General features: G+C 41.8%; 1 protein-coding gene across 7 annotated transcripts in view; it reads left to right on the top strand.

The window, feature by feature from the left end:
* The window catches only part of LOC308481889 (protocadherin alpha-C2-like), a 171,739-nt gene extending 149,561 nt beyond the window's left edge, over positions 1 to 22,178 (top strand). For 6 of the 7 annotated variants that reach the window (XM_081014692.1, XM_081014693.1, XM_081014689.1 and 3 more), the window contains exon 4: positions 18,666 to 22,178. In XM_081014692.1, the coding sequence (XP_080870818.1) occupies positions 18,666 to 18,976 (311 nt within the window). In that variant the 3' untranslated portion in view covers positions 18,977 to 22,178. The remainder of the gene's footprint in view (positions 1 to 18,665) is intronic. The other variant, XM_081014691.1, reaches the window with a different exon arrangement.
* The last annotated feature ends 795 nt before the right edge of the window (positions 22,179 to 22,973 follow it).

Genomic DNA, 22,973 nt, shown 5'->3' with positions numbered 1-22,973 from the left:
AACCACTGCAAAAACACTGTGCAAATGGTTAACGTTCTAAAATCCAGAAATATAATGTCAAAATAGGTATAGATGGTGTATTAGTAAGCAGGAGTTCGTTTAGAAACAAAAACTTAATAAAATAATATGCCCTGAGACCTTTGGATTAAGGACAGAATGAATGAATGAATGAATTCCTGTGCATTTCTAAGCTAAAACACAGGCAGATTAGGCTGAATTGACACAACTGAAGCTAAACATGTTTAGAGGAGCAGAATTTTTACCATACGTTTTCCTAGGTCTTCTGATAAGTTCAAGCACACAGGCATTTAGCCATCCTAGATGAAGACAAAATGCTTTGCCACTAACTACAGTTTAGCAGAGAAAATCAATGGTGGAGGGCGGGTCTGTTATGAGAGAGGAGGCGAGACTCCCTTGGGAAATGTGCCAATCCAGAAAGCTTCCCTTTAAGTGGATTGGTTTATGTCTCTTTTCTTAGGAACATGTAGGGGCTTGACCAATGGAATATAAACACTTTTAAAATCTTGGATTAAAATCAATCACCCAGCTGAAATTGACAAGAACTGAAACTGAAAACATGTTTCCTGAAAACATAGGGCCACTTCCTTCATAATCAGAAAGGAAATACCCCAGAAAGGAAGCTGCAGAGCATTGGCTGAGATGATCGTTATTGTGGTGTGATTTCAAAATCAATTTTGGCCAACATATTGAAAAATCACACAGTGCTAAAACAGACCATAAAAAATGTGATATTACCATGCAAAAACGACAAAAAATTAGTTGGAGGGGAGGCAAGGGATGTGGCCGCAGGCCCCCTGAGTGCGTTCCACAGACCCCCAGGGGTCCCCGGACCCCTAATTGGGAACCACTGCCCAATGTATTTTATCTAGGAAGAGATATCTCTGAATGTGAAAAATCAACTGTATTAAGAGGTCTTTGAAGCAGAGGTGATGACAGTTTACAGGAAGGACATAAATTTATGTGTTTTCCCTAACAGAGGACCCCCATTATAAAGAGGCTTCATTTGCAGTTAAATCAGCCTCTTGAAAAACCTCAAGGACATTGCCTTGGTTTAGCAAACAACATATATAGCTCTGCTCTAGCTGTGTAGAGGAAAGGCACAAGCTTTGGACATCGTAGTTTATGAAATTGATATAATAAGGAATGTGTGAAATATATATACATTTGTTTAGTTGAGGGGTAGCCATGTGGTGTCTTCCTAATGTTCCTCGTTTCCAACTCCCAGCAGTCCCAGCCAGCATGCCCAGTGGTCAGGGATGATGGGGGCTGGAGATGCAACACCCGGAGTGCCCTGCTTTGGCCATCCTTGGTCTACTTCTCACTGTACTAGAAAGTATTGCAAGAAAAATTAAAAACAAATTACTCCCTCCCTCTGGTAGCTTATGCTCCATCGGGGGGGGGGGGGGTTTGAATGCATCTGTCACAAGAAAGTAGCATTAAGCAACATGCATATTGTAGTAGGTTCTAATTTTGCTGCATTTCCTCCCTGTCAAGCTGAGAACACTGACATCTTGCCCCCACATGGCAAAGCTAAAAGCTTTTGTAGTTTGAGAGGTGATGACTTTCAAAGAACCTTTCTCCAATTACAGTTGTAAAATTATGATATATTAGATGCCCAAGTGTACTGAAACATCTTTGTTTTCAAAAGGCTTCATCAGACCTAGACCTGGTTTTGACTCACTTTTCCCCCTTGAAATGAAAATTGTAATACATAGCATTTATATAGTGCTTTCAGGAATTTAAAACACGTAATTGATCTCATTGCAATCCTTGCAACAACCATATAAGGTAGGCGAGTAATTTCCTTATACTGAGAAGTTGAGCTGAAAAGGGGAGTAGTTTGGAGGAGACCACCTCATGATTTCATGGTAAATTCAAACCAGGAACTTCCTGGCCGATACTACAGTCTCTTAGCCACTATGCTGACACCAGCTCACCTATCCTTTTTGCTCAAAATACTATGTAAAGCACTGTATACATTGATGGTTTGGGGACCCAACAATGTTGCCAGATTATCAGTTTGGAATCCTCAACTCCAGATCCCTGGACTTTGCCCATAAATCCCATTTTTGTGATGGTGGCACAGAGCACAATGAGGCTCTTTCCCAAGGAAGTGTGCTTAGAATTGTCATCTTCACTTGGTCTTGTTTCCAATGGAGATTTATGTGTCAGTGGTGCAGTTGAAGGCAACTGAGCCATCTCCAGCTACGGTTTGCAGTTTTGGACGACCAGCTTTGTAAACATTGCCCCCCTCCCAAATGCACACCCTCTCCTTTTTCTGTATTTTCTTTCATGCACAAACAAAAATAACTTACAAAGAAAAAATAATGTAAAAATAATGATTGCAGTTTCTGCTAATAACAATTGCAAAGAAACTTTCTGTGTTTCAGAACACATGCAATTCTGCCTTGGGGCAGAATTTTAAAGCAAACTCAACAAAGAAACATGGGAACAAGACTGCTGGTCTCCAGAAACAGGCTACCTCTGAATCTGGAACATCTGTTTTGGAATCATGCAGCCAATAGGTGTTGAATAACTACTGAAAGCTACACAATCCTTTCAAAAGTCCTCCAGCCCAACAGCTTGATCACCACACATGTACTAGTGAATTTCATAACTTATGTCTTAAATTCACTGCTGTGCTACAGTTCAACCTTGAACATGTTCCAAAAGTAGGCTTTTGAAACTTGCTCTGAATTCACAATGGCGCAATGCCCCAAAATCTGAAATGATGCTGATGCCCTGCCTGGATTATGGGAAACTGTACAATAGGGGCAGGAGTATGTGATGCACTTAGGAGGCCATTCAGGAAACTCACAATGATATGATGCCACCCCAATTGCCACTGTAGAAGAAAAGCAGGACACAAATGTAATAAGTCAGTAAGCCCAGCCCAATGCCACCAGTCGTAAAGCAAGATTATTCTATTCTCCCCACCACCACCTTATTGGCCATACATATATCTTGTTCAAGAGGAGTGTTCTTGTAATTCAGTGCTGCTCAATCATAGGATTAGTACCACGGTGATACATTTGCTTCTTGACTACTTTGAGCCCAGGACTCTTTATTCCAGTGATGAGAAGAAGCCTGTTCTATACACAAATCCTCATTTGCTTGGAAAGTTGAGGTGATTTTAATCTCTTTTAGTATTTTAACTTTTCTATGTTTCAAAGCATGGCTGTAATTTTTTCTTGATTTTATCGTTTTATTTTTTTGTAAATGGTTGTTGTTTTTTTACAATCGTGTGGTGTATAAATTTTACGACATAAATAAATGAATTTGTGGGGTGACAAAACAGACCTAAGGCTCAGTTTAACCGTCTCAGAGTTTTACCATGTTCTGAACCCGCTGCAGTCTTGTATTGACCCCTTGATTGCATTAACAAATCAGAGACCGAGTAGAGATAAAGGATTATTATCTTAGGATAGCAGATTATGAAAAAGAATTAAGCTCTTAGAGTAATTGGAGAGAAAGCTGTATAATGTTCTAAGAGCCAGTCATTGCCTATGAGTATAAATGGGATTTCAATGGAATCTTTCTAGTTGTGTGTTTCTAAAGCTGAATGAAAAGTCTCTTCTCCTCGCACCCCACTCCCCCCAAAATTCCCGCCTATTCATAGGTAGTGAGTTGCAGGACAATATATTCTGAAGATTTTTTTTAAAGGCGGGGGCAGGCTAGGTAGCACCAGCTGCAGCTTCTCCCCCCTCTACATTTCATGTTTCTCTCACCCTCTTCCCATTGCCTCCTTGATATAATTGTTCATAAGTTGGTGATACTTTATGAAGATTGTGGAGGGGAATGAAGTCACAATATGGCATCATTTTGTGGTGGCATGCGGGGGGGGGGGCAGAATGAAATCTCTCCCAGCATGTGGCAGACCTCTTATGGTTATGCTGACCTCCGCAACCTCTTATGGCTATGATAATAAATAAATAACGTTTGAAACTGCTGCCACAGCTACCTAGTATACCCCCTTTGAAAATTGAGGACACTTTTGCCCCCCCCCCCAACACCTCTGTTTATACATACAAAACTGAATTTTTGTCTCTCTCCACACAATTTTGAGCAGAAAGCTAACAATGGATAATGTTGACTTAGCCCACCAAGTTTGGAAGAGCTGGGGAGGGAGAATAATATGGTATGTCTCCATCAGGCTCATCAGTTAGCATTAGCATCTCCCCATCCCATCTAATTAATACTCTCCCCCCACCTTATTAAGTTGAATTGGTGTCCTACTGGTTTTGTTTGTAGTGCATTCATAAAAGCAATAATAACAGGATGAGATTTTGACAGAAGGTGATAGAAAATGGCTGATGTAACATGAGTCACATATTGTGGGAAGCATCCAGTTCTGGCACTTTGCCAAAGTAATCCCAGATTTCACAGGGAAAATGCAGATTTCTCTCCTACAGAGGAGCATTCAGTTGTGTGAGCAGCCACTTGTAGCCTGAAATATTGTAGCTGAGGCTCAGCCTCTCCACCTCATCTCCCTGTTGCAAGAGTCAAGGAGAGGAGAGTATGAGAGCAGGCTCATTTGCTCATTCCTTTTTCTGCTCCATTCAAGTGTAAATGGAGCTGGTAGGGGGCCTAATTCCAACATTAAATATTGTACTTGGGTGTAAGAAGGTGACCCCACCATCCCGCCATATCTCTAGTGCTTTGTAGCTTCAGTCATGTCCTCTACCACACAAGCACACACACATACACCCCCCCCCCCCAACAGAACAATTCACTACTGGTATCTGAACTCAGGCTGCGTACACACCCTATATTTAAAGTACACCTTTCTCTCACAAAGAAAGAATCCTGGAAATGGTGTTTTGTTAAGAGTGCTGGGAATTGTAGCTCTCTTAGCCGTAAACCATAGTTCCCACGATCCTTTTTTTGGTGGGGAGGGTGCTTTAAATGTATGGTCTGTATGCAGCCTGTGCTGAGAGTAAAGTTCATTTTACAGAAGCAGCCTGACACCCTCCACTTTATACAACAGTGGGGCAGAAATGTGAAGAATAAATCTGGCTGCCTCCCGACACATCAAACTTAGCCCAAGAACTAGGTCTAAATCTCCCCTTGACTGAGGAATTGCCATGTGGAGCTGGACTGTACACATTGTGAAAGAAAGAAAGAAAGAAAGAAAGAAAGAAAGAAAGAAAGAAAGAAAGAAAGAAAGACAGGCACAGCAGTACAATAGCACAATGGATCAAAGCAATGGTTTTGCAGAATGCCTAGCTGAACCTAGAGCACCCTACCTAGAAGCCATCGTTTTCATTAGCAAACATTAATTAGGACATGGCTTCAGTGCCCTATGGGATGGAAAAGTCACTCTGATGAGACAAAAAGTCAATAGAAGAGGTTCTGGGCAGGAGATCATAAACAGTGTGTGTGAGAGAGAGACACAAAGAGAGAGGTTGATGTGTGATAAACAGGACAGGGTCAGAAAAATAGAAATGGGGGGGGATGACTAGGAATCAAGGAACATGGAGAAGTGAATGCTAAAATTTAATTCAACGGGGGGAAATAAATGAAGGAAAATAAATTGAGAGAACCAGGAAGAGAAAATGAGCATCTCTTGAAATTCTGAAAGTACAGTAGCTTTAAAGATGTGAACTGTTCATTCAAGCAGAGAAAAACCCATATAAATTATATGGCAGGGAATGAAAAAAACCCAGTGGTTTAGGTACAAGGAAAGGAACCAAGGAAGATTTAAATAATTTTTAAGTGAAATAATGAAAATGTGATTCTGAAATGGGGTTTAGAAAACTTTTATTGATGTGCGCATATATTGTTATTGTGCTATGAGGCAAGTGCACCCAGACCACGGATGCACAATAGTGTCTTGGCTATACAACACACCAATAGATTTAACTTTACTTTTGTAAGGGGGAATAAATGGGCAAAGACTCTGAAAGTGATAGCAACAGATGGGCCAGCTTCCCCAAGGAGCCTCTCAATTGTTCACTGCCATTCCAACTCCCTTAGGAACAGAGGAATACAATGCCTGCTTAATATTGCACGCTAACTGTACTATGGCAGACGCAACCAGAGCAGGAAGAAAAGGGCATAGTCTTTTCTCCAGTAGGTGAAGGAAGCAGTGAAGCCCTCACACTTTCCCCTGGAATAAATCCTCTTGGTGGTATTTAGATTCAGTTCACACAACACATTTCACATTGCGAGGGAACAGTCCCACTTTCCCCAGACATACATTCATGCAAACAGCCCAAGCAGCTGATCACAGATTCAGTAGTTAGCAATTCCCATGATTTCAACAATGGTTTTCCAGTTGCTGCAACCATGGATATTGCTGCTAGCTGTGATCTGATCCTCAGATACCTGGTACCCTGGAAGCAATAATTTTCCGCACTGTGCCTTCCCATCCCTATGGCAGCCAGCTCCTTAGCATTTTAAAAAAGGGGGAAGGGCCATAGTTAAACTCCAGAACCTTCCTCATCTCTCAGAATGGCTTGGAGGGCTTTTACATGGTGGTAGTACTCTTGTTGGACACGGGTAGCACTGTGGGTTAAACCACAGAGCCTAGGACTTGCTGATCAAAAGGTCAGCGGTTTGAATCTCCGCGACGGGGTGAGCTCCCATTGCTCGGTCCCTGCTCCTGCCAACCTAGCAGTTCAAAAGCACGTCAAAGTGTAAGCAGATAAAAAGGTACCACTCCAGCGGGAAGGTAAACAGTGTTTCCGTGCGCTGCTCTGGTTCGCCAGAAGTGGCTTAGTCATGCTGGCCACATGACCTGGAAGCTGTACGCCGGCTCCCTCGGCCAGTAAAGCAAGATGAGCACTACAACGCCAGAGTCGCCCACGACTGGACCTAATGGTCAGGGGTCCCTTTACCTTTACCTTTAGTACTCTTGTTGCAACCCACCTTGGATCAGGCTGCAACCCATTTGTGGGTCCTGCGCCCAGTCGAAGACCAAGGCTGTAGATTAAATTAGTGCTTAAGAGACAGCTACAGGGGCAGCTTCAAAAGTTGGCAACGCTACAGGGAACACTGCCAAGTTACATTTCCTCCAGGCGTTATGTTTCTAACCATAATAGAACATACTGCACATTTCTTTACTAGGGTTGCTGTACCATTCCTTACTTAAATTTTTTTGATATGACAGCTCTGTGCTTGTGACAAACGTCAGCTCCATTGAAAGATCTCTGCTCCTACATGGGGAAGGGTTGCTTAATCTTTAACCTTGACAAATCTGGGGTCCATCATTAGCACACACATAAGCAAGGGACCAACTCATCATCATCATCTCCACCAGTATTTTACTCTTTGTTTGGTGGTATTGATGCTGGTATGACTCACTCATTCAAAAGGTGGCAAGGTCACTGCACCTTTACTAGGTATGTAGATGAGGGAATTTAAGCATATGGTGCTTGTCATGGAAAAGGAATGCAGGACCATTCCATTGAGATCGGCAGCTTCTGCCCCCTCATCTCCTTGACCTGCTTCTGCCCTAGCAGCTTATTAGAACTTGTTGCTAAGAATTGGTAACTGAGTCTGTTTATATCCTCCACCCTCCCAGTCCAGTTTCCTTTTGTGTTGGGTATTTTTTATTATAAGCCCGAGAGCAGGGACTGTCTTGTTTGTACTGATTTGTAAACTGCTCCAGAAGCCTTTCTTTTGGGTGAAGACCAGAATAAAACATTGTTTATATAAAGTTCATCATGCCCAGTGACCCATTGGAAACACCCTACACACTATTTCTACAGTAATTTGGTTACACTTTAGTTTGGATAAAAAGAAGATACCAAGGATTCTGAAATGCATTAATGTATGTGTGCATATTTATGTAAATAAATACATTTAATTCTTTTGGTCAAAGGCCATGGCAAACACATACCGCAACACATCAATCCAGGAATACAAAATAATAAAATTTGTGGCCCTGCATCACAGTGCGTAATTATAGGACTGATTGATCTAACACTAAAGTGTCCTAAAGTAGGCCATCACTAAGTGTAAAATAAAATAAAGATCTATATTTATTTGTATTTGTTTGTAGGGATTCCTGTGTTCAGACTGGCCCCTTTAAAAGCATTCTGACCTACAGCAATAAACAAGTGACAATATTTTGCTCCATACTTTGAAAGCTTCATAATATGCAAGTAGGACAGTTCCCCTCTGCCCCCTGGCCTGTGAGTTTGTACTATTTCTAATGTACTGTGGGTTTCTAGGATATAAAAAATATACCTTACATTTTAGAGATTGATGACAGTAGGAGTTTGGGATTGCAGAGACTTGACTGCTAGTTCAGAGCTTCCTATTCTGTTTTGTGTTTTAGAAGATATTTCACATTGCATGTTACAGTCAGCATAGTCTATGTCTTACCATGAATGATGTCAGGAGTGAGCCGGCAGTAAATTGCACTGTGCAAGTTGGAGTTAACTCTTTATTAGCAAGATCACAATCTGCACAGACTTGGCAGAGTATCAGTCCTAATGAGCACATCATCTCATCTCTGGTGGGTCTTGTCCCATGGATCAGTTGCCAAGACTGAAATTTCCTGCCTCCCCACAGCCATCTAAAGCCCCTTCTCTCCAGGGCTTTCCCCAGGCAACCAGAGACTTTGCCTGTGTGTAGCCAACCTCTCCTATGCCCTTTTCATGCCTCTTCTGGTTCTGGGAAACCAGGAGGTTGGAGAGGAGCCTGTGCCAGCAGGATGATGGGGAACAGCTGTGACTCATCTCTGCCTCTTGGCCTCTCTCCTCCCCTACTTAAGCTTCTGCCTCTGATTCTGGACTTCTCTCTGCCACAGACTCTCCGAGCTCACTAAGCCCTGTTACCACTTCTCCCCAGTGTTTTCCTTCTTCTCCCTCTGACCACTCACCATTGTCCCACCACCACTCCCAGGCTCTGAGCCTTCTTCCCTTGGTGGTTCCCCAGCTGGTTTATCCCACCATTACTCTGCATCCAGCTAGTTCATGACATCTGAGCAGCATCCTAGTGCACATTGCTGAATCACTTGCATTTCACTGTGTCCGCTTGAGAGCAGGAAACAATGAACCTTGGCTTAGCGTGGAGTCTGAGCCAGTGCTCAGGGTCTGTTTCTCTCCAAACAAACCACAAGTGGAATTCATTTACTGCCCAAGCTTTTCTTGGGAGAAACACCACAAGTGCTGGTTCATAGGTCACACTAAACCAGGGACTCAGCTATACAGCTGCAAATAAAACATTTTAAGTGTGTTGTAAAGTTCATTATACAAATGTGCGATGGTGATGGTGAGCTACTGCAAATTCTATATATTTTTCAAAACTTTTTTTTTTTAAAGCATTTTCACAGCGTTTTTTAATATATGTCTAGATTTCATCCAGGGCTTGTCAATTATTGCTCCTTGCTCCATGCAGGGCAGAAGGGGGGGGGGGTATGAGAAGCAGCAATTCAGCAGCAGGCACCATAAGTTTATTTTTTTTATTATTATTACCCTCAATAATAGCCAAATTATAACAATAACAATTAATTCCCAAATTATACAAAGTGCCAATCAACTTCCAATTAATACATTTTAGTTAAAGTGGCTCCCCGCATGGCGGTTTGGGTGCATTTCCGATCTTATATCACTGCGTTCCATAATCTTAAGTAATTTCAGTTATAATAATAATCCCTTAGTGAACAGCTACATAATCAATGATTTCCATTTGTGATGTTAGAATATATAAATTTATAAAGCTTCAAGTGAGGAACTCAAACTATTATCTTTATTCTGCCCTGTGTGTGAAAACTGTTATATCCATGGAGATTCCTTCTGTCCATATTTGTCTCTGTTGTTTTCTCCCATCGTAGCTTGGGGCAGAACTGAATCTTGAAGTTTCTCAGAGGTCTTTTCTCTTTGTCCCTTGCTTTGATGTCTTGGAACAGGTGACAAACCATGGCGGATCTTCACTATTTTTCTCTCAGCCTAGGAAAAGCTGGGCAGTTTTTGAACGCACTGAAGATTTAATACTCCTTTGCAACTCTCAGAATCTCTGCAGCGTTCTTATCACAGCCCCCAAACTCTTTTCCTTCCAGCAAGAGATTTATGGCCTAGTTAAACTTTATCTTAGATTACATTTCATCAGTAACACATACAAATCTCAGTCTCTTTTTCCTTGTCTGTTGTTTTTAAACAGAGGTGAGGGGAATTATTCTTTCTTTCCAACACAGTCATACTTGAGCTTCCCCTCCTCCTCCTTTCTTCATTTCAGATCACACACAGTTTCCATTCTTTGCTTGTTAATATCAGTATTACTCCAACGTCCCTTCCTCACTTGTAAATATCTATTTATCTTATATTCTGGAGAGGAATGCCAAATCATAAATATATAAAAGAAGCTTTATATATAAATATATATAAACCATGGGCTTCCCAACCGACTCTCACTCCGAAAAAAATCTTATCTCAATTCAAACCTTTGATCCGTGTAGCTAGTATATTTAGCAGTATGTTTTTGCAACCCTTTCCCATCATGCGCCAGTTCTTTAAATCCAATTAAAGATCCAATTATACGGAGAACCTCTGCCTCTTAATGGTGGCCTAAGAGGGTTTTCACCAGGCGAAGTGCTTTTGCACTCAACGCCTCTGTGCCTCCCACATTCCATGCCAGAGTGAGAGCCAGGTACCCAGATGAACTGCGAGAGAAGACCATTCCCCCCGTACCTGGGGGTAATTGCAAGGATGATTTCCCATATGTCATCCTTGTTTTTTGTTTGCCAATGATCCCCTGCTGTCGTGGGGTCTGTCTCCATTAAGGCTGGCAGGACCAGAAGCCCCAAGCCAGAATTTTATGCTACCATGGTGAAGGAGCTGTTATTGTCAGATCCTTGGTAGGCTGAAAAACCTCTTTTATACCAAAGTCTGGAGGACAGAAACATGGCCTTTTGGAGAGGGAGTATCTTTTAAAGGCTATCCCACTGGCTGTGCCACGGAATAGTGCCTGTGGTTTCTCCTGTTGCAGGATCAAAGGTTAGGAACATAGGAAGCTGACTTATATAGATAGAGTCAAATGACTGGTCCATCTAGTTCAGTATTCCCTACTTAGGAGTGGTGTCTCCTTTCTATGGTTGCAGACTCAAGGCTTTTTTCCAAGCCTTGCAGAGATAACAGGGAATGAACTGAGGAACTTTTGCATGCAAAGCATGTACTCTACCATGGAGCAAGTGCAGGTGACAACTGGGCTGGGCAAAGAGTTCCATTGTTTAGCTATGTTAAAAAGGTAATGGGACCCCTGACCGTTAGGTCCAGTCGTGGCCGACTCTGGGGTTGCAAGGGAGCTGGTGTACAGCTTCTGGGTCATGTGGCCAGCATGACTAAGCCGCTTCTGGCGAATCAGAGCAGTGCACGCCGTTTACCTTCCTGCCGGAGCAGTACTTTATTTATCTACTTGCACTTTGATGTGCTTTCGCTTAGTGGTTTAATAAGTTATGATTAAGTGACAAGTGGGGTGCCACAGGGTTGAATGGTCATCTGTCAGGGATGCTTTAGTTGAGATTCCTGCATTGCAGGGGGTTGGACTAGAGGATCATTGGGATCCCTTCCAATTCTACAATTCTATGATTCTATAATTCTATAATACATTGGAACTTCGTGTTACGGACAGGATCCGTTCCGGAGGCCTGTCCGTAACATGGAACTGACGCAGGCCGAAGCGCCGCGTCTGCGCATGCATGTGGCACGATTTAGCGCTTCTGTGCATGCATGAAGCACAATTTAGCACTTCTGTGCATGCGCGAGTGGCGAAACCCAGAAGTAACCCATTCTGGTACTTCCGGGTTGCCGTGGGATGCAACACGAAAACACGTAACCTGAAGCAGATGCAACATGAGGTGTGACTGTATGGCATTGAAATAGTCAAATTCTTACTTACCTTATTGCAATGATTATATAACACGTTTTGCCATAGTCTGTTAGTCTGTTGCAACCTATAATGCTTCGGCAATTTAAAGACTAATTATTTCATTATGGCATAAACATTGTCAGTTTCATGAAGTGTTATCTTCAGTTATAGCTATATAATATGGATTGGAGTGTGCATAGGGATTTATAAGCACTAAGGTCAGAGTGAAATGCAATGCAGAAAGTACAGAGAAAGTGAGAATTACCTAACATTGACAAATTTACAAGACAGTTGTTGATACCACAGACTTCCTGGCACTGGTAGGACAATTAATACAAGTAGTGTGATAAGAATTGTTGCCCAATTCAGTCAACAGTTGAGAGCATGAAACTCAAGATGAACATTCATTCAGCAGCTGCACCTCTCAGTTTAGGCTGCAATAGTAGAACATGTTTATTTGGGAATAAACCCCATTGAATGCGAAAGACTTCTGAAGAGGCATGTATAGGTGTGTGCAGCCAGTGCATTAAAAATGAAGCATCACTTGCGAGCAGCACAGGAGAAATTGTGTTTCACTTTGCCTGTTGCACATCTCTATCAAGTGAATAACATAAATGAAGCTTTGCCTTTTTTGTGTTTGTTAGATCGCTGCTTAACATTATGAGTTGGCTTATTCTGAGAGACAGTAGTTAACAAGGTAGAATGTGGATTTCCACCCTCTATATCTTCTTTTGCTGGCAGTTCTAATATTGTTATTTTCCTTGGCTACTATAACAACAAAATATTGCATGGATATTTTAATCCAAAATAGGTTTAGGGAAAATCAGTGCATTCAGAATATTTGGAGACAGAATATTTCCCTCCCTCTCTTGCACACACAGTTTTCTCTCAGCAAGCAAATAGTGTTTGCTCTCTGTGAGCTGTTCCAGAATTAGTCGGCAGAATGTAGGACTCCTCTGTAGCAGGAAATATTCATCATGCCAGCCAGAGGGAAAAGCAGCAGCCTGCTTAGCACAAACAAAAAAAGCAGAGAAAGGGGTTCGCTCTCTGCAATTCCCTGCCAGCTTCCATCCTACTCTGTGTTCTAAAGAATTTCATCACTAAATAGTAATGTTAATTTACACTGACCCTTAGGATAAATGATTGAGCCTGTCCTAAATTTAGAGAGGGTATTTATTCATAGTGTGAATTACATTTAATGCACATGACTTCCCCCCAAAAATCATAGGAATGATAGTTTATTAAGGATGATGGGGACTATAGCTCTGTGAGGGGTGAACTATAGTTCCTAGGATTCTCTGGCGAGGTTCTGTGCTTTAAATGTATGGTGTGCATGCAGCCTTAAAAAAAAAAGTGCAACCAGCAATATTTCCTTTTAGATGTAATGGCAGTAGTTTGGGTTAAGGCTTTTATCTGAATGACCTTTCAGATGCACTCGATGTCAAAATCCTTAAAGAGGAAGAGAGGATTGATGAATGAAAAGAGGTGGGGCTGCATATTGTCTGGGCAGAACATGCCACACAAATGCAAATGTCTCTTGTCAGGAAAGGGAGCTCTGCATATGCAGCCAGTACTGATTCTCCTTGCAGGGGGTTGTGTGTGTGGAGGGGGGGGTTGCATTTGAAAAGGGGAGCCTGTTCATGAGAAAGATTTATTAAAAGAAAGCATTGGAGGGACATGAGACAGAGCCAAAGCATGGTGCTTACAATATAGCTTTCATTATGTAGAGTGAGCCCCACCTGTTCCTGTGAAATGACAGATTGTGGCTTTAGGGCTGTGTGGAGAATATGAGAGCATGCATAAAAAGGAAGAAAGAAAATACTCTCTTTGGTGTTGCTGCCAGAACACTGAGTTGCTGATTGAATTGCACTGCGCTGTGCTCAGTGAGCAGCCATCTTGCCTGCCGGAGACATCTCAATTCTAGCCTGTTTTTACCTGCCACTCTGTATTGTCAGCTTTGTTCTACTTCTCCTTCATTTAAAATGGATTACAAGCAAAACTCGTCTTCTCCAGCTGGATAGTTTTACAGATTTTGTGCTTTGGAGAAGAGACTCCTATAACCAGGACAAAATTCATGCATGCAGGAAAAACCCCCCACATAATTCTGTGCTAAGGAAATTTCTGTGCTAAGGAAATTAGAGGGAGGAATTCCTGGGGGTACCTTTTCCACACTCACCCCACTGACATGAAAGGGAGGCAGCACAAGCTCAGATCCTGCTCCAAAATCATAAGAAACAGTCTTGGGCTCCAAACTAATACTGAAATGTGCATGTTTTATGAATCTGGACATTTTAAAATAATATTTTGCTTTTTTAATACAACCCAGATTAAGAGTCTATGTGAATTATGTGTTCTTTTCTCTTGCAATCAAAGTTTGCACATCTATATAAAGATGACATGCACCACCCACAGCTTTTACACTAATTGCTATGCAAATTAATTCACTACATGAAAGTTTGCTGTAGCCTTCCCCACCGAGAGAGGAGTATGTGGAGGACTCTCACAGCACACGTAAAGTCCGCCTGCACCCCAGTGTGCCTCCACACCCCAACACTGTGCTCCATGTTTCACAACACACCACCAGGCAGCCTGAGAGCTTTCAGCTGAACCATCCAGGGACCCTCCAGACATTTTCCTTGCCAGGCTGATGCCAGAAATATGAGTTAGACGGGTTGGTTTGCCTGGCGCTTGGATAGGTAGCTGTTGCCCACTGAGAGGCAAGCATGGAGGGGGACGAAGAATGTTTGGGGGCTGTGAGCTCTTCTGCTCTAATAATCCTTGCTGATCACTGACCACAAAGCGCAGTTTCCACAACCTCCACACTTTCTGATGTGTGCAGTGGGCCGGTATAAGTGATAAGGGACATCTGAATAAGGCAGTGGTGTCCAAACTTTTTTCAAAGAGGGCCAGATTTGATGAAGTGAAGGGCCATGAGGGCTGACCAAAGTTTTTTTAGGATTGAAGTTGTTGAGCTTTTTTTATGATTTTACCCCAGGATATAACCTGCCACAGGGACTGGATTAAACTGACCGGCGGTCCTCATTAGGCCCCCGAAATGGACTTTGGACATGCCTGGCATAAGGGATGGAAAGCACAGCAGAGGGACGGGCATGTTGTCAGGCAGATATATAAACTCTATTGCGTGGACAGGCGGAGTCCCCCCAACCCCAGGCAACCCCCGAGTGGAATAATGACTCAAGACAACGTGGCCACAACTTTATTAAGTTTCAGATGTAGGGAAACCTTGGCTCAGCCATTGGGCGTTTATCCTTCCCAGTTCCCAGCTGGGGATCTGGGAGACATCAGGGTTATCCAGAATGTGTGGGGATTGGGCTGGCTCTGGAGAACATATGTTCAAGCAGAGAGCCCGCCCCCTGTTTCACCGCCATCGCAGGGGAAAGCAATGACAACCTCTCGGCATATGGCCAATGCCTCCCCTCAAGACCCTTTAATGGGGAACCCTGGGATCACCGCCGCAAGTGGGACGTGGGTCACTGCTTCAGCCCCCCCCCCCCATTTTAGGAAGATAGACTAAAGGATTCTGCCCAAGGCCTGAAACCGCCAAGGTTGTGACGTTTTCTACGGGAAAGGCAAAACCTGCCAGTGCAGGAAAATTCCTTTCTGGCCCTTCAACAGCAACCATGATGTAGCAGTGCCTGTGTACCTGTGGAGAAGAGGTTAACCTGCAAAAGAAGGCTTAACTGAGGGAGCGCAGGATGGGAGAAGCTCTGGGGCCAACTGACGCTTCGCAGGTTCACCTTCTGTTGTGTGGGTAGGGCTGTCCCTCCCCCTACCTGGTCGTTCCCCTGGCAATGCCTCTGAGGTAGGCTGAGACCTCCAGGTATCCAGCCTGGGGAGGGTGAAGCCAGCCCGTACTACCGGGATCTGCAATGGGATCTGGGGGGCTGCGCGCAACCACGCAAAAGGCGCCCTCCATTTGATGTGGGGAGCGGTTACTGCTGAATATTGAAGCCTTTTACAGGTAACTGCCCAGATTAGAATTCTGAATACACCACATGGAGCCTTTCTAAATGTGAGGATTCCTCCCCATTCATTTCAATACAAGGAGGCACCTGTCGCTTTCTAAAAAGGAATACTCTCAAAGTTCTCCTGAAAGGGCTGGTTCAGCTTTTAATTTAAAAAGATTATTAAAAGTACAAGTATGTTAATTATTGCAAATTATTTTCCTGCAAAATATTCAAGTAATGTCACAGTGATTATAGGAGAACTATTACCTGGTTGTTCATGTACCTCGGGTTAAGAACTTAATTCATTCCGGAGGTCCAGTCTTAACCTGAAACTGTTCTTAACCTGAAGCACCACTTTAGCTAATGGGGCCTCCTGCTGCCGGAGCACGATTTCTGTTCTCATCCTGAAGCAAAGTTCTTAACCTGAAGCACTATTTCTGGGTTAGCGGAGTCTGTAACCTGAAGCGTCTGTAACCCGAGGTACCACTGTACTTCATCCTTAAGATGAGAAAAACCACACCATATTGGGCATCTGTTAAGTTACATGGACATTGTTAGAAAAATGAGGTACCACCCTGTTCTGAGATATGGTTAAGGATATGATGAAAGCTACAGGTTAGAAAGTTCTGTTCAAATCCGTTTTTCTCCCCATGGGTGTAGCCAAGGGAGGACAGGAAGGGGCAGCTGCTCCCCCTAAATCAATACAAATCAGTACAAATATGAGGCTCTGCGCCCCCCAACAAAAGCCTGCCCCCCTAATATGAGGCCTGGCTATGCCCTCGCCCATGTTTCTCCCTCTTAAATCCTGGAAGGAAAACAGGAAACAAGGATAGAATCAATGCCTTGTATACAGATATACCAGAGCATGGTTATAGAATGGACTTTGGTCTGCAAGTAACAGATATTTACTTCTGAATTCTTCTTTATATTCAGATTGCTGTTGTGTCACATAGAAAAGCTATCTTCTCCACCCAGTGGGTGCTGGTGGCAGAGAGCCAATTGTGCAGAGAAACAATTGCAAAGTATTTCTCCTGAGTTTTATTCATGGTTGCATACAGTGCCGAACACTAAGGATGAGTGCTAGTGACTGATGGTTTCCCTCTTTTGTCTCTTGCCCTCTCGTATCCCATTCCAACCTCACCCTTTCCCATTCAGACACAAAAACAGAAAAACTATGTATATAGGTCAGGGTTGTTGGGACTAATTGCAGAGGTTATGGACAAATATATGTTTAATATTCAGAACACAAGTTTCCGTTTTGTACAACAGGAGGGAGTGTTGAATCATGATTTGTATTAGGCACACAAAGTTCAGCTGTGTAATTTATTATTCCAAGGCAGTGAGGGGAATAATGGAAGTGAGAAGGACACACAATCTCCACTCAGAAAAGATTTAATTAAGCTAAAACAAAGACTGAAGATATATGGCAGGGTCTTGTGCATTGAAGTCGTTTCTGGAATACTGGAATCACTAAAAGCAAGCCTTAATAGTCAGATGCTGGACATTACAAAAGAATGCCATAGAAAACCAAAACACTAGATGATGCAGTTTAAAGGCATCAAAAGAAAGATAATTCATTGGTTAAGATGGGCAGATTAAATTTTATAAAATAGAAACTCTGGAATAATATTATTTTTAAATATTAGGAATATGTGAATTGCTGTTTCAGACACTTATTTACACTAGCCATGAAAGTTTTAATCTGGCAGATTTTTAAAAAATTACTTGCACCAGACTCCAGAAAAAAATTGTGCTTTACAGTTTCCTAGTTGGACACAGTGATCTGAGCAAATTCATTTCCTTGCAGCCTATGCAGAATAACCAACCCACCCATTAGTTAAAGTATCCATGCATGTTTACTCAGAAGTAAGTCACACTTCTGTTCAGTGGGACTTATTCACTAGTTAACACATTTAGGACGCAATCCTTAGGGTCAAAATAGACCATACATGAAATGGGGTGAGGGCATTTAATAAGCTTATTTTTTATGATTTGCGGGTTATGTCAATAGTAGCCATGGGGAGAGGGAATGTGATCAGGATCAGGCTTGTTTTAATTTGCATTCAATATGAAATTCAGTGGATACCTATGAGTCCTGCTAATATATGATTTGTATGCAATATTCCAGTTGTGAAGATGTCGTATGATAAGAATAGGTCCTCAAACATTTGTAGCTATTTAATACACTGAAATATTGTCACCCCCAAATTATATTGAACTTGCAATGCATCCCTTGTAATGACTTGGCATTTCAATGCCCTGTGGTTTTCTTTTTCCAGTGCTTTGAAAGAGCACTAAGCAACATAATATATTTATTTAAATTAAATAGAGAAGACAGACCCCGTTTGCAGAGAAGTCTGTATGCTGTTACCCAGTTCACTTATAATTCTAATACAAAACTATGGCTTAGGATGAACACACGAGCATGCGGGCTCCCAGAAAGGAGGTCAGGGCCATTTTATTCCTTCTCTGGTCCTGCTAAGCCACGATTTGCCTTGGTGTGTTATCCCAACCCAGGCTTGTGATTTGGCTTCTTCAGACAAACCATGAACTGTAAAGCAAACTGTGGTTACAGCTTGTGGTTTGTCCAGAGCAAGGCAAACCATGAGCCTAAGTTTGGATGATGTATTAAGCCAAACCATGGCATATCTCTCAGCCACAGATCAGAGGAAGATTAAAGTGGTCCCAACGTCCCCTCCAGGATCTCTCAGGATCTCACATTTGTGCAAAACCATGGTTTGCCTTAGCTTTACCTGTGAGCCAGGTCTTTGAGAAAATCCCAGTTGCATGGTACCTATCTGCAGAACTTTAATTGCAATACTAAGGGTTTGTTGTTCACTTTTATCCCCCCCCCCCCCACAGAACCAGAGGCTGGCGAGGTGTCCCCTCCAGTGGGAGCTGGCGTGAACAGCAACAGTTGGACCTTTAAATATGGACCTGGCAACTCCAAGCAGCCTGGTCCCGGTGAGTTGCCAGACAAATTCATTATCCCAGGATCTCCTGCAATCATCTCCATCCGTCAGGATCCGCCAAACAGCCAAACTGACAAAAGTGACTTCATAACCTTTGGCAAGAAGGAGGAGAGCAAGAAAAAGAAGAAAAAGAAGAAGGGGAACAAAGCTCAGGAGAAAAAAGAAAAGGGCAACAGCACCACTGACAACAGTGACCAGTGAGGGGTTTATACTGAACAATCTACTTAGCCAATTTTTGTAATCTTGGAAGATCTCTCCTATGTAGCAACTCCCAACTTCTTCCTACTGTTAGCCAATTTCCTGTATGTGCAAGACTTCAGAAATCCACAGGGAATTCACAATGTCTGTCTAGATTGCTTAACAGTTTTGTCTTGAAAGCTTTATTAAGCCTGGTGTTAACTCTTTTTCTCCACTCTGGCTTGTTTTCAGAATCTAAAAAGCAGACACAAGTTTCTTTTCTCCTACGCTGAAAAGGAGACTCTTCACAATACAGCCAGTGCGAGGTTGGACTCTTTGCATTGTGGTTCCTGTGATCCTGTCCTGATGATACTTACGGGGGGTGGGGGTGGGAGGGGGACTTAAACATTTTTGGTATTGTGCACCCTGTACCTGATTGGAAACTTTTGTGTGCTGATTATCAGCTAGGTGATGCAAGATCAGATTAATACGACACAAGAAGCGTTCCAAAACACAAACAAGTGAAGTTCCTTGTGAAATTAATGTGCAATGCTATGCGGCCTGGGGAACTATCTTAAAATTTGCAATTAGATTTTTCATAATCTACAAGAGCTAGTGTGTAGTATGCTGGAGCTTTTATATATTTTATATACACACTCCAGCAAAAAAAGGAAGACTCACTCAGATAACTCTATACCATGAAGTATATCTTCTTCCAAGCCATTGGCCGTATTGCCACAATAAGGCCTTTTGTTCTCCTAGCAAGGATGTCCCTCAGGGAACGTCTACACAGCAACTGCCCACACTCCTGGCTCAGTGCTCCCGCGATAAACAGGGAGCATGGGGAACCCCCCCTCTCAAAACAACAACAACAAACAAACAAACCACCAAACAAACTGAAGAGGAACCTTGAGGAGTGGAGATTCCTTTGTTCACATTTTGTATCCAGCTGTGTAGACAGAACTGGTCCTGCTACCCAGGCCTTGGCATGCATGAACCGCAGGGAGTTGGGTGTCCTTCCGGGGAACATCCAATGCCTTTTGAAACCACTGTGCAGACATGTCCTCGGAGTTTAACAAGGGAAGGGAAGGTTGACATCTCAGGAATGTAACTGACTGTGATGTTTCCTTTATGTCCTTGTTTCCACTCTATTTAACATTCTTTTGCACATAATGTCTCTGAAAGGTCAGAGTATTTCCATAACACATATGCAAAAGTAAGGACAAAAAAGAAAATCTTATCTATGCTGTTTGTGATTTGATATCTCTATTTATAAAGGGAAAGTAGCTGTAAATGAGGAAGAAATAGGATTCCTTTAACCCAGACTGAAGTAAATTTACAGCCATTAGAAAATATAATTGCTGCTATTGAAGTGCTTTAGAAAAATTTGCCTGAAACATCTGTATTATATCTGCCAATCACAGCTTTATTCTGTCAGGTCACTGGTTTTGGGGGGAGACTGCCTCTTGCATGCATTAAGAAATACAAGATATTCTCTTTCTCTTTTTGCATTACTTATTCTGCACTTTGAATACACGACATTTGTAAACAATTTTTTGTCAGAGGAAGCTGAAGCAGACCCTTTCTCACACTAAGCAGATCGACTCACCTGCTGGCTCTGTGCAGTGTCTTGGTGTTATTACCTCCCTCATGACTTCCTTGGGCTATAGTTTAATTTCTCTCTGAGTTTATGATTTCCAACCCTACAACTATCACTCATTATGTAAAATTCAAGTACTGTATGTATGCTCTATGCTCTTATAAGTATCCTGAAATATTTATTCTGTGCTTGTGTATGTGAATGTCAATGAAACTATTACCTAGCGTGGACATTAAGCTTTACTGTTGAATGTAAATCCATTATTATTATTATTATTATTATTTTGTACGTTTGTGAACAAGTGAAGTAGTGTTAATATTTTTAAGCACTGTTAGTTACCGGTTTTTGTGTATGAATTGAAACACAAGTAAAATATCTTTCTTAAATCAAGAAATTAGTAAATTGCAGGATATTATTTCAGAAGTGGGGTGAGGGTGGTCATGAAGTAAAGAACTTTTGCCTCCTGACAGATAAATGCACAAGTGATACATGGACTGGAATCTCTAGTGGTCTCAATCCATTGTGTGTTTTAAACAGCATAGGGTGTGTGAAGGAGTGATATAAAATGATATAATCATGTTTTTCTCCTCAGAATAAAGCTGGGACCCAAAGCTTACATTCCAAATGTCCCTATATATCAAGGATGACCCCTGATTTTAATTCATTTCCCTAGTAAATCCTTTCATCTATTTTACTCTGATTTGCCTTGTGAGGAGATCTGAGGAAGGCGAATGCCTTTTCAAAAACTGGGTTAGAGTTGCTGTTACTGAGGCTTCGGCCTCTGCTCTCTAGAGAAGTTGTGTCTGCAATCGTTTACAGACCAGTGAAAATAGTCAAGAAAGAAAGAAAGAAAGAAAGAAAGAAAGAAAGAAAGAAAGAAAGAAAGAAAGAAGTTGCTGAATGTGTTTAGTGTTGCATCTAATCAATAATCACTAAAATCAGATCCACTGCAAAATTCTAGCATCCTATAATTCTAACCAGATCCATAATAAAATTAAACATTTAATTTTTGTAAAAGGAACATCTATTAGCAGAAAAGTGTGTGTGTGGAGACAGCGGTCCTTATATGAAATGCTGGAGGGTGTATCTAAAGGATATGGGAGAAGCTTTGACACAGCCAGTCCTGTGCTACCCAAAAAGTTGCTTTTGAAAATCAGAGGAATCTCCCACATGACCTCTTACTAAGGATGAGGAGCTGCAGTTGAAAGAGAAAATGTTAATGTTCTTAAGGAAGTTTCGTGGTATATGTTCATGGGAGATCCAGCTCAGAGTGTCCTGTGAATGTCAACTCTATGATACAAGAGTTCTTAAAAGTTTTAATGCTCACTCTGTATTTGATCAAATCAGATGTCTTTGAATGGATTCAGGATTTATAATATTTTAAGTTTGCTGACAGTTCATTTAGTTCAAAAAGTTGCTGTTTGTAAGAAGTGTTACAGTTTTGATCAGTCGAGTTAATTTGTAATAATCCTTTTGAAGCCACTGGTACTGCTGAATATAGGAGGTTGAAAACAGCAGCCTGCCACATTTGCCGGTACTTTTTAGCACGTTTTTGTAAAGAAGCTCAATTGGACATATTTCCAATGTTTAGAATGGGAAAAATAATTTGAAAATAAACAAACAAACCACAATCTACGTTGTAATGCATGGTTGTCATGCTATTGCAATATTACGAAACCCTGATTCATATTTGGGGCAGATTAGGCAACTACAAAAGCATTCTGCTGAGTTTTAGAAATGTGATTACAGTGGTACCTCGGGTTAAGAACTTAATTTATTCCGGAGGTCTGCACTTAACCTGAAACTGTTCTTAACCTGAAGCACCACCTTAGCTAATGGGGCCTCCCGCTGCCACTGCACCGCCGGAGCACAATTTCTGTTCTCATCCTGAAGCAAGGTTCTTAACCCGAGGTACTATTTCTGGGTTAGCGGAGTCTGTAACCTGAAGCGTATGTAACCCGAGGTACCACTGTACTTAAATTCATTTTTACAGACCTGATACTTGAGAACCAAGGGTCAAATTAATAGTCAAGTCATTTTCACTGAACGATGTGTCTTCCAAATAACTTAATCAAAGCCTTTTTTAAATATACATTCTTGTTTTAATATTATTATAAATATCTCTTCACTTACTGCTCCATGTGTTGAAAGATTATGGTATGCTTTATAATAGTTTGAAAGAAGGTAACACAAACAAGGAAAGAATCAGATTATTATCATGCCTGACTGATTTCAGTGCAAATATGTACTCTGCATATGGACCTATCCTTTGGCAAGTCTACTTTGAGAAATATGAACCCTAAGAATGGCCACAGATGAAACACATTCCTTTTTTTTAAAAAAATTTTTTTTTATTAGTTTTCCATACAATTATACATTTTTATCCAAATTTCAACAAATTGTCTCTTTTTGAACTTCCTT

Source organism: Podarcis pityusensis, assembly GCF_964106645.2.
Source record: "Podarcis pityusensis genome assembly, chromosome: 7".
NCBI lineage: Eukaryota > Metazoa > Chordata > Lepidosauria > Squamata > Lacertidae > Podarcis > Podarcis pityusensis.
This window is presented reverse-complemented; position numbering and strand designations above follow the sequence as displayed.